The following is a 12,534-nucleotide window of genomic DNA, read 5'->3' as shown; positions in this document are numbered from 1 at the left end:
ATAATGTATTCTATAAAATGTATTCTGTCTCCTTCCCCCTGCTCTCTGACAATTTTCTAAACTTCTTGTACCTCACACCCTCCTCTTCCCACATAACTCTTCAACTCCGTGACACTGGCATATTTGGATTTCCTAAAATAAGACATTCGGTCTCCCTACTTTGGGCATTTTCATTGGCAATCCCCTATGTCTAAAATATTCTACCTTCTCACCTCCACCTCAGATATTAGATTCCTAACAGGAACATAGTCTATTCACCCCATCAGTACCATGTCCAAAAAGCTATTACGCCTTTGACCCATCAATGCTGCTACTAATTCCATATCTCAGAGATCAACAGGCAAATAAATAATCCATACCTGCAACAAATGGTTGCAAAGAATTGGAAACACGGAGGTGCCTATTAATTGGGGAATGGTTGAACAAGTTGTGGTATACTGTGATGGATTACTAGTGTACTGTAAGAAATGATGAAGGATATGGTTTCAAAAACCCTGGAAAAACTTGTGTGAACTAATGCAGGGTGAACAGAGCAAATCGTTCTTCATTTGTTCTGTCTGACTCTTCATGATCCTTTGGATCATAGAATATCAGGCCCTCCTATCATCACTGTCTCCCAGTCTGTCCTAACTCATGTTCATTGCTTCCATGACTCTCTTTAGCCTTCTTATCCTCTGTAGTTTCCTTCTTCTTTTGGAAAACATCAATTATGTAAGCTTCAGCTTTCTTTATAATCCATCTCTCACAGTCACATATTAGTTGGTCGATATATCCAGAATATAGATCAAAGCAAAGTTTATTAACTGGTATTCCCTTATTTCCTTTAATAATTAGCTCAAGTTCTATTTCCTAAATGAAATTATTTTTCTGATCCTAGCTTCCCTGAACAATCCTTTTTTAAATTCTGGATATGTTCTCTATATATTTACAGTTATTTCTCCTCAAAAAAAATATTAGCTGGGGGCAAATAGGCAGCACAGTAGATAGAGCACCCGCCCTGAAATCTGGAGTTCAAATCTGGCCTCAGACACTTATGTCCTAGCTGTGTGACCCTGGGCAAGTCACTTAACCCCAATAGCCTCGGGGAGGGAGGAGATATATTTATGTGTATATATATATATATATATATATATATATATATATATATATATATATATATATATAAAAGCTCCTTGGAGGTTCAGACTGGTTTATTTTTCACCTTTGTATCTCTACTGCCAAGAAGATATCTTGCCCAGAAAAGTGCTTAATCATTTTTTTAAAGATAAGTTGAGGGTGGGGTTTGATTCAATTAAGAATTTGGCAGCTTTCCTGTCAATTTGTATAAACATCTTTGCACTGACAAACATAAATCTAGAGCTCAAAGAGATATTAAAGGCCATCTAATCCAGTCCTTCATTTCATAAAAAATAGGAACTAAGGCAGTTAAGTGACTTGCAAAGGGTTACACAGCTAGTAAGTATCTAAAGGAATAATTTAAAACTTCATATCCTATCCAGTACAAATTGCCTCTAACAAAAACCTGATATCAAGGGTGTGTGTATATATATATATATATATATATATATATATATATATATATATAAATCATGAATCATTTCCCAATGGTTATTTGGTTAAAGGATATAATCAAACAGTTTTTCAAAAAGTGGTTCCAAATTATTAATAAACAAATGAAAGATTCTTTAAAAATCTCTAATAAAAAGGGAAATGCAAATCAACTGATCTGAAGTTTAATCTCACAACCAAGAAATTGACCATGATCAAAGATGGAAATAGGGTTGCCAGGTGGCACAGTGGATAAAAGTACCAGGCCTGGAGTCAGTGTCTTCCTGGGTTCAAATCTGATCTCAGACTCTTGTTACCTGCATAAACCTGCCACACAATCCTCTGGAAAAGAATATGGCAAATTACTCTGGAGTCTTTGCCCAGAAATCCCAAATTGCTGAAAATGTAATGCCGGAGAAACTAAGGCAAGATAGAGATTAGAAAGTTTTTTCATGTTTTATTTGGATTTTTGAGAAGGAGAGATTTACTGGGACCAAAAGAATCCATTTTTGATCCCAGGGCTGATGAGACTATCATCTCCAAGAATCCAGCAGCGAATGTGTTTCACATGAAATATATATATGGCTTTAAGGTCGGGTAAACAAAGGGGGTGGGGAGATGGAGTCCAAACTCTGGTGAGTGGGAATGTCCAGGCAGGGACTATCAATCTGCTTCTGACCGGTTCGGGGTAGGACCATAAATTCTAACAAATTGGGAGGATTTAGGAGGTGTCCAACTAGAATTAGGAAGTCTGGGACTTAGAGATACGAATTAGGTATCTGAGATAGGACATCTGGAGTTTTATCTTTTGGAATGCCAGATCTCCACAGCCCTAATTATCTCAGTTCTAACGGGCAGAAAAGGGAGGGTTGCAAGCAGGGGGATTGAGGCAGAACAATTGGGGAGGCAGGATAATTCAGGGAAACCGAAGCAGAACAATTTAGGGAAACTGTGGCACAACAAAAAACTACTGAACAACAACTATGCAAAGATGGAAACCCTATTGGAAAGTTTGAAGAAAGATGGGTATGACTCTGTTGATCAGTATCTGAATTGGAATAACCATTCTGGAAAGCAATTTGGAGTTTTCCAAGTCTTTGATTTGGAGGTCCATTTTATGTATATTTGGGGAGAGGGAGGAGGAAGAGGGAAGAAGGGAAAGAGAGAGGAAAGGAAAGGATGAAAGAGAAGGGGGGAGGGGTTGTTCAGTATTTTTTTTTGCTGAGGCATTTGGGGTTAAGTGACTTGCCCAGGGTCACACAGCCAGGAAGTGCTAAGTATCTGAGATTTGAACCCAGGGCCTCCTGACTTCAGGGCTGGTGCTCTATCCACGTCACCACCTAGCTGCCCCCTTGCTCAGTATTTCCAAGTCTTTGTGACTGCCTGAACCATAGCAAGCCAATGCTGTCCATAGGGTTTTCTTGGCAAAGATGCTAGAATGGTTTGCCATTTCCTTCCCCGGAGGATTAAAGCAAGCAGGGGTAAGTGACTTGTCCACAGTCATACAGCTAGTGCCTGTCTGAGGTTGGATTTGAACTCCTGATTCCAGAAGCGGCTGTCTATCCGCTAGAGAAAGGAAGGGAGGATGACTCTCTGGGGGAGGTGAGAGGGAAGGAATGTTTGGAAATAAGGAGAATATAAACACAAAAGTTATCAATATATATTTTTAAATTATGAAGATGCCCAGTGGGACAGCTAGGTGGCGCGGTGGATAGAGCATCAGTTCTGAAGTCCGGAGGACCTGAGTGCAAATGTGATCTTAGAGACTTCCTAGCTGTGTGACCCTGGGCAAGTCACTTAACCCCCAATTGCCTCAGCCAAAAAAAAAAAAAAGATGCCGAGCTTCCAACTTGTCCCAGAGTTCCACCCTCCAGGACTCCCAGGGTTCTGATTGGTGCAGCCTCAGCCTGCCTCGCCCAGTTTTTCCATTCCCCATCCGTCTCCGCCTCTCTCCTCAACAACTCCCCCCAGCCGAGCGCTGTCCGCAGGGCCCTTGTTCGTGATTGGCTGCAAGTTGGCTCCACCTCTCACTTGGGAGTCGTTGTTGCCTACCTGGATCCCGCCCTCTCCCGATCCCGATTCGCTGTTCTTCTACGCACTCCGACGCCCGTGCAGGGTATTGGCTACGCCGGCCGCGCCGGAGAATGACGTGAACGCGTAGGCCCGACCTCGCTGAAGGTCTCAGGTTTGGAGAGGGGCGGCGGGTGTATTGCCTGGAATAGCGAGCATGGCGTGTCCGTCTGTGGCAGCGGCGCGACTCGGGCTCGGCCTGTGGGGCGCGAGAACCGTGCAGGCCCGAGGCTACAACTTGGAGTACTCCCGCCAGGTATGGCGAGCTCTCCCCAGGTGTCCGGCTGGAGCCGGCCGGACCCGGCCTAGCTCACTCCTCTCTCTCCGCCTCTTGTCTCCGCAGTTCAGCAGCAAAGCTGGTGACGACATGGGCCGAAGTGCCGGTGCCATCCGGGAGGCTGGTGGGGCTTTCGGCCAGAGGGAGAAGGCCGAGGAGGACCGGTACTTCCGGTGAGGGCAGATCCCAGACCCCCCTCCCCCTCCCCCTCCCGCCGGGGCGACCTGCCACCCCCAGACCCCCCCTGGATCCCCCAGCCCAGCCAGTAGCCCGGGGGCCCTCTTGTATCGCATCTTTTTAATTCGCCCCTGGAAGGGGGGAGGGGAGCTCCTCGTGAGGCCCAGACCTGAAAGAAGAGCCTGATCTGAAGGCCAGAGCTGCCCTCGGTGGAATTGGTAACCCTTCTCAGGCCAGGGAATACAAAGTAATGGCCTTGCAGGGGTGACGATGAATGGGGGTGGGAGAACTCAGCTTTTCTAGCGGTCTGACTTTGGCCTCCACTCCCTCGGCCCCGCCCGTGCAGAGGCTGAGCCTCCGGGGAGGGCGGGGCTGTCAAGGTAGGGGGCCTCCCGGTTCTCGCGGCAAGCCCATTTTGCAGGTCTCCATGATGCCCCTCTCTAGCTTGGGAAGCCCATGGATTCAATTTGGGGAGCAGTTTGGTGAGCTTGAAAGGACAGTGAGGTAGAACCCCAAGAGTAGCTTTCGAATCCTGGTCCTGCTGCTTCCTACGCGTGTGACCTTGAATAAATCACCTCTAGACTAATTAATCCTTAACTAAGAGGGCTGAACAAATGATTTTAGTCTGTAGCTTTTGTGGTTCTCACCTCCGCCACGGCCCTTTTGGCTAGCTTCTAACACACCCTGTCTGCTACTGCCCCATAAGTTAGGTAAAGATAACGCTTCAGGCCCCGAAACACGACTTCTCAAGCAGGCCCTCTCAGAAATGGAGAGGGGGCCCGACCAATCCCGTATATTGCTAACAAGGCCCCCGTAGGTTACAGGTCAAAGCTAAACTAGCTCACTTGCATAGCTTTTCTTCCCAAACGAAGGGAAGTGAATCTGTTCCTGGGCTTACTTTTAGCTGTGTTCCACCATACCTTCTCACTGTTGAGTTAGACTTCCAAGTTCTTTAACTATAGCCATGCAGGCATTTATTTGTGATAAACTACATTTCTTGGGTTAATTTATTAAAGCTTTAAAGTCTCTAGTAGACAGTGGTACAATTTTAGAAGTTTACCTGGAGCTTTGCGACATAATGGATAGGGAGCTACCCTCAGAGTGCCCTGATATAAACTACCTGTATGTGACCCTAGCAATTCTATGTGAAGTGATTCTTCAATTTACGGTTCATGAGCGTGCTTTTTAAATATTTTAATGACTAAATCGGTTTCTTTTTTTAAACTCATACATTTAAAAATATTCTGAGAAGGTATTCAAAGGCTTTACCAATTTGCTAAGGGGATTCATGACAAAAAAAGGTCAAGAATCCCTGCTCTAACACTATAAATTGCAGGACAGTTACCGCTATACATTGGTAGAGAGAATCTCCTTACCTGGAGTTCCTAGAATAGTGATCCCAGTTTCTGAACCTCCATTTTACCTCCCTAAAAAAAACCCACCCAAAACTGAGGTGTACAAATGTTTTCTGTCCAAGTAGGGTCTACATTTCCATATCCTGAGGCTTAGGTGAGACAGCTAAGTGGCACAGTATGTTATGCCTGGAATTAGAAGGCTCATTTTTCTCAACCCAAATCCAGTCTCAGACATTGACTAATAGAGTGGCTGGTCACAATCCTGTTTGACTCAATTTCCTCATCTGTAAAATAAACTGGAGAAAGAAATGGCAAACCACTCCAGGATCTAGGGCTCATTAAAGTCAGGTTTTAGCCAAAAAACCAACTGATCAAAAATCAAAAAAATGAAAATTAATGAGAATTCCTTTCTCATAGGCCTGTGAAGGTTGTATATCTTTTATATGTGTATAACTCCCACTAAAGTCCTCTGATAACTGATTATCAGGGTGCTCCAGTGATTCTAATGACACAAGCTCTGATTGTACCATTTTTTGAGTTTGCTCTTCCTTGGATCTAGTCCTCTTAATCTCACTTTAAAGTGTTTTTTGGTTGCTATTTTATTCACTCTACAGTGATCCCTCCTCTTTTACCCCTCTAAAAGACTCTTTACATCAAAACTTACTTACACTAAGATTTAATGATATGTCACTCTTGGGCCTATTGCTCTCTTAATAAAAGTCTGTGTAAAGAATGAAACTTTCATGGTAGAATTTTAAAAGATGCCCCATGTGTTAATATAATCCTCTTCTATGTCATGATAAGGAGATGAGTTCTTGAATGCTATTCCAGCAGTGCTTAAATTTGGATAGGTCAAACCAAATAGGAAAGTATTTAAAGGTTGTACTTCATGACAGACTGCCTGTAACTTACTTCATTCACTGAAAATTGGCCATCAATTTGTTTACCAAGATTCAGTCTGGTTCCTTCCATAAAATATGCTGTATATCTGGTTTATGTGGTCCAAGGGCAGAGGACTGTTTTATTTAATCAACAGTTAAGTAAAATGAACCAAAACTGTTGCAGATTTAGTGTAGCCAGTCTTATTTTCGATGACCTGTCTCCTCCACCTTTATCGGTAGAGAAATCTGTGATCTGCTGAATAAATGCTAAGGTCTAATACCAATATTTAATGAAATAAAATACTGGCAAATTAATTCTTAAAAATAAACCTCAAGTCACTAATTATGGGGAAAGAAATTATATGAATTTGTAGGTATTGAACACACATATACATATACATATGTATATATAGTAATTTAGATATGTATTGTATAAATACAAAACTTTGTGATTTTTTTGGAGGGAGGAATAAAAAAATGTCTTATTTTATAGAACGGTAATAAAAATTTTTGGCTAGAAAAAAAAAGAAAATTGGCCATCAAGTGATGGCCATCTTTGTAAGATCTTGGAGGGCTTGTCATGAAGACCATCTCTTAAGACATGGAGAGACTGTGACTTATATAGGTGGAGGAATTACTTCACTGCCATCAATGATCCTTAAGGGACACCAGGGTAAGGAAAATGCTTGAGACATTTCTTGAGTCCTCCAAATCACAGGGTAAAGCAAGCCAAAACTATAGCAATCCTGCTGTGTGTGTTTAACGCTGCACCCGAGAACCATAGTATTGTAGAGTTTGGAGAGATTTTTCAAATAGAATAGTCTCCAGAAAGATCCAAGAAAAGGGACAGACTTGCTTCTGCTGTGTAAGTGCTTGAGGCAATCTGGGGTGGAGACTGTGGGTCAAACATGGAGGTGATGTGTCCTTGTAGAGAGAAGAGCAAAGAACAACTGGCTTCCCTGAGGAAACACCATCAGGAGGAAATTATGCACCACGAGAAGGAGATACAACGCCTGCAGAAAGAAATTGAGCGTCATAAGAACCAGATGAAAAAGCTGAAAGATGATTAAGCTGATTTTCTTCTTGTTCAGTGGTCAGCCTTGGTCTATATATTCAATCATTGTCCACTACTTGTGTGCCCAATGTGACACTCCCTAGCTTGATATACTTTTGCTGTGTACTGCAATTAAATGGTAATAAACTATAATTACTGATTTCTTCTAGGTGCCTTCTTATGCCACAAAGAAAGATCAGCTACTCTAGTAGTAAATACTTTTAGGTGGTTTGATGAGAATTAATTATCTGTGGTGCTGATAATCACTGCCTATCTAAATTCTTTAATCCACCGTTCCTTTTTGAATTGACTATTAAGGTAAGTGTGCTCACTCAGGCAATGAGCAATAATACGCAACACCTACTGTGTGTCTTGGCACAGTGCTAAGTGTTGATGATAAAAAGTTTTAAAGGTCTCTGCCCTCAAGCTTTAATTCTAACAGATTAGCTCCAACTTATCTTGTCTTCATGTTTTCCGCCTATAAGGACTATAAAGTCCTTTTGACTAGGTACTGTTTTTTGCCCCCCCCTTTTTTTTTTTTAGTATGCTTAGCTTTTAGCATGGTGTCTGACATGTGCTTAGTTTGGCACTTATAAAATATATGCAAAATTAATATGACAGTTTTGGGAAGTGGCTGGTTTCTGATCTATTTTCCTTTAAAAGTAAGAATTCCAGGAGGTAGAGATGAGGAAGAAGAATGTCAAGTATGAGGTACTGCTAGTGATAAAATGGAGATAAAATGGATTTTTATAAGGAGCAGAGAAGGTGGGCCAGTATAGCCTGGGCTAAAACCCAAACTAAAGACTACAGAAGTTATGGAAGAAGGTTATGCAGATTATATTTGATCCTAGTAGGAGACACAAGTTTATTGAAGAGAGTTGCTATGTGGTCAAAGCTATCCTTTAGGAAAATCACTAGCAATCACTAGGTTACCTTAGAGTGCACAGAAACGAGACAAAACCCGGAAAAACACTTGGAAGTTGACCAGGCAGGAGATGCAAGGATAGATACCACTAAGATGATTGTGAGGGTGTGGTGTCCTCCAGCAATTTAGAAGAGGGATGGGTTAGGGAAATGGTAATGTCTTAAACATGTTTTGAGATACCTGTAAAACATAAGAGTTTGAAATGTCCTTATCTTCGATGTATAGTATTAATTGGACCATACAGTGGGTAAAGGGGGGGGCTGAAGCCTATAATGTGGAAGTAGAAATTACAAGATACAAATTGAGGAATGTAACTAAGAAACATTGAAAATCTAGGTGACTAGAAGGATGATGGTAATTCAGAAATCCAAAGACAAGTTTGAGTTTATGGAACATTCATTTTAAGATGCCTGATGATCTGCAACTATAGTAGTTTAGGAAACAAGATAGAGCTGGGAAAAATCCAAATAGAGATAATAGAACCCATGGGAACAGATGAGCTCACCAAAAGAGAAAAGGCCCAGGATAAAACTCTGGGATACAACCAAAGTCAGTGAATATGACATGGGTAATGAACTAACAAAGGGGAACTAAGAGGGAACAGATGGATTTAAGAGAAGAAACTAGGCAGAGCCAGATCAAAGGGGACCAAGAAAAGACCATATTTACAACTGAGAAATCATTTGATTTTTCAGAGTGTCTGAGAAAGGGAAAGTGCAGAGACAAGCTTTTTTTCAAGTAATTTAGCTAAGGAAAAAGGATTTTTCTTTTTTGGCCCATTTCTCAAATCATACTATAAGTTCTCTAAATCTTTAATTGCCCAGTCCTCTACAATCTCAATTTTAGTAACTCCTGAAGAAGGGAAAGTAGGACATGGAGTAGAAAAATTCTGTTTTCTAATTGATGGGCAGTAAAAATATGATGGAATGATTTATCTTTTAGGCAAATCATTAGAATACCCCAAAATTACTTCAAACACTTAAGTCACCTGACTTGTTTCTAGTACAAACAAGGTTCTTTTGTGTCATTGGATATTAAAAGTTTAACCAAGTCAACAATCTTACCACAAACCGTTAAGAATGATTTAGTAGTTTTCAAATCGATCAGTCAAGGTATTTGCCCTTAAACTAGAGGGCTCCAGTATACATAGGCTATTCCAATAAATTAACCTTAACTTCTCAATTCAGTAACTCATTTCCCATGGCAGCCTATTGTGCTTCACGATAGCCACACATAGAAAATGATCATACCCTTGATCTTACTAATGTGTTCCACATGCATATTTATGAACTCTTAATTATCTTAACTGATCACATTTTCCTGTTGTCATTCAACTTTTCCCTCTTTCTTACCTGTTTTTCATCTTCATTGATCCCCAAGTAATCTACCACCTCAGTTCTCCAACTATTGACTTTGCATTGTTTCCCCTCTCTTTTGCCCCTTCGACTCTTTATGAAGTAGTTGTCTACATTGTCCTCTTAAATTCCTTGCCTCTTTTTATGCTGTATAAGACATTGCCCTGCCAAACCCTAACTTGGATTACTTACACCATCTGCTGCCTTCACTCCTATTTACTGAATAAAGCTGGAGAAAATCGTGAAACTGATACTGGCTGGTTTCATTACAAATTTATGTTACATAATCTGGGCTTCGGGGCCCTCACAGGACAAGGCAATCTTTTTACATCCCCCTAATTACCACTATCCCACTCCCACAATGGCTTTTCAAATCTTGACTTCCAGAATTTCCCCTCTGAGCTGAGAACCTTGACTCCTTTTACTGTTGAAGCCATTCATAGATCATTCCTCCCATTTTCTTCTAAAATATCTCAAAAAAAAAAAAAAATTCTACATGTTTGAGTGATCGCATCCCATCTAGTTTTTAGTAGATCACACCCTTTATAAACTCTACTTCTCCAATTATTCAGTATCTCTGTCGTACTGACTGCTTTTCCACTGTATACAAACAGGCCCATGTCTCCCTCCATTCTCCAAAAATCTTCAGTAACATGCTCTATTATACCATATCTCCCTTATTGAGATGGCCTAGGTCCTTTCCTCTCCTCTTTGTAGTATTTCTTCCTCAGTATTCAATCAAAACTTTTCCCCAAAGTCAGTAATGATTTCTTAATTGCCAATGTTTATCCTTCCTGACCACTATAGTCACTGATATCATTCATCCTTTGCTCCTTAATGTTATATTCCGGGTTTTTATGCTGTAACTATCCTGATACTTCTCTTCTATCTCCTATGCATCTTCATCCAAGTCATGCTTTCTGTCAGTGTCCCCCAAGACTTTGTCTTGGGCCCTTTTCTCCAACTAGATTATTTCCCTTGGTGACTTTCTGTGCTGACAAATATCAGTTCTACTTGTACAGCCCTAAGCTTCCCTGACACATCTCTAATAGCCTACTGGACATCTTGAACTGGATATTAAGTAAACATTATATCCAAAGTTGAACTAATTTTCTTATCCTCTGAACTCTCTTCTAACTTCCTAATTCTCTGTCATCCAGGTTCCAAATTCTCTTCCTGGAGTCATTTTCACACACACAGACAGAGCCCTCATCTAATCTGTTGTTAAAGGTCTTTTAAAGAACTTTTTAAGAAGTTCTGCCTTTGTAAAATATCTGACATATGTCCCCTTCTCTGACAGTCATCACTGTAGTTAGTGCAGGCTCTCATCATTACTGGTTGCTCTCTCTTCACACTTCAAGCCATCGTCTGTTCTATTGTCAGCCATCTTTCAAGTGCAGTTCTGACTCACCCTCTTATTCAGTAACCCTTCCCCTTTCATTTGGCCTTTAAAGCTCTTTGTAACCTAATTCCTACATCCTAGTCTCATACTTTCTCACCATTTATTACCACCCCCAGCCATATGCCTTATAATCCAGTGACACTGGCCACCTTGTGGTTCACCCATCTCCTTACCCTAAGGATTGTCACTATCTCCCATGCCTAGAAACCTTTCCACCTACATCTCTGGCATTGTTCAAGTCTCAGCTAAAGTCCTTCCTCCCTTTTCAAGAAGACTTTTCCAGTCCTCTTTAATCTAAGTTCCTTCCTTCTGAGACTACTCTCACTTCATCTTGTATATACTTTATACATAATTGTTTACAAGCTGTTTCTGCCATTTGACTGTACTTTTAGAATTGTATTTATTGTTTGCATTTCTTTGTCTACCCAACACTTAGAACAATATCTGGCACAGGTAGGCACTTGATAAATGCTAATTGACAAACTGACTTTATGAAAGGTGAATAGTCCAGTTTATGAGGTATGCCATAATGAATCATAGTAAGACAATTGGCAAAATAGGTAGAATCACTTAAAGAGTGATTCTGTTCTGTTCAATTCAATTCTCCCTTTCCTCTGTTTCATTTCCTTTGCCATTTTTTTCCTATCTTGTCAAAATCAGTCCCAGCCTTGTTAAAGCTCAAAAATTATTGTAAGTGAAAACAGGTGTAAATGATCCCCAGGTGAATAATCCTGCCAGTGCTAGGACCTGAAGGCCCCAAGCTAGAAGAGTAAGGTAGAATAAGGAAGGGAATGTTAGGATAGAGGAAGCAACTGGTACCCAGAAGAGGTACCAGGGATTTGTTCCTTCATGCAGTGCCTATAAGAGAAGAGGCCAGTGTTTTCTGCTACCTTATTAAAACACCAGTTGTTTGTATTCAGTCATTCTAATCATCTCAAACTCTCCTTGACCCCATTTGGGTTTTTCTTGGTCAAGTTACTAGAGTGATTTGCCATCTTCAGCAACTGAGGCAGACTGTGTCCAGAGCCACATAGCCAGAGTTGAGGCCAGACTTGAACTTATGATGCCAACCCCCTCACTGTGTCCACTGACACCTGCCTACCAAAAAAGCCAGTATGGGCACTTAGTTCCATTGACTTTGTGCCAAATTACCATGTTCTGAAGTTCACTCTACTACTTTTCATTGCCACATAGACTGACTACTTCAGGCTGTTTCTTGATAATGAGAAGCACCTAGGTCTGGGAATTAAAAGACCTGTCTTCCAAGCCAATCTCACCTCCAACCTGCTGTATAACCTTGGAAAAGGCTTCAGTGCCTGGAGTTGGAAAATGAAGGGAGTGGAGTAGGTCAAAGCTTCTAAAACTGGGTCAGTACTCCATACAGGGTCTTGTAACTGAATGTGGAGGTCATAAAATTAGCATTTATTGTGAGTATTTGATTTGTATATCTGTTTTATATGCCTGTATAAGTGGGTTATATAAAAATTTCT

General features: G+C 41.1%; 1 protein-coding gene across 1 annotated transcript; it reads left to right on the top strand.

Annotated features, from left to right (window-relative positions):
• Window positions 1-3,677: 3,677 nt before the first annotated feature.
• On the top strand, window positions 3,678-7,526 carry ATP5IF1 (ATP synthase inhibitory factor subunit 1). Its single transcript, XM_031962465.1, has 3 exons — window positions 3,678-3,874; window positions 3,962-4,068; window positions 7,240-7,526. Exons 1-3 carry the CDS (start codon window positions 3,776-3,778, stop codon window positions 7,376-7,378), a joined length of 345 nt encoding a protein of 114 aa, XP_031818325.1. The 5' UTR covers window positions 3,678-3,775; the 3' UTR covers window positions 7,379-7,526.
• The last annotated feature ends 5,008 nt before the right edge of the window (window positions 7,527-12,534 follow it).

This window comes from Sarcophilus harrisii, chromosome 3 (genome assembly GCF_902635505.1).
Source record: "Sarcophilus harrisii chromosome 3, mSarHar1.11, whole genome shotgun sequence".
Classification (NCBI taxonomy): Eukaryota; Metazoa; Chordata; class Mammalia; order Dasyuromorphia; family Dasyuridae; genus Sarcophilus; species Sarcophilus harrisii.
This window is presented reverse-complemented; position numbering and strand designations above follow the sequence as displayed.

What these genes read in the sequence shown, in the direction of transcription:
- ATP5IF1 (XM_031962465.1), top strand. Translation starts at nt 3,776, where the DNA reads ATGGCGTGTCCGTCTGTGGCAGCGGCGCGACTCGGGCTCGGCCTGTGG. An exon ending in ACTTGGAGTACTCCCGCCAG is followed by an intron (nt 3,875 to 3,961) that starts GTATGGCGAGCT and finishes TTGTCTCCGCAG; the next exon opens with TTCAGCAGCAAAGCTGGTGA. An exon ending in GAGGAGGACCGGTACTTCCG is followed by an intron (nt 4,069 to 7,239) that starts GTGAGGGCAGAT and finishes GTGTCCTTGTAG; the next exon opens with AGAGAAGAGCAAAGAACAAC.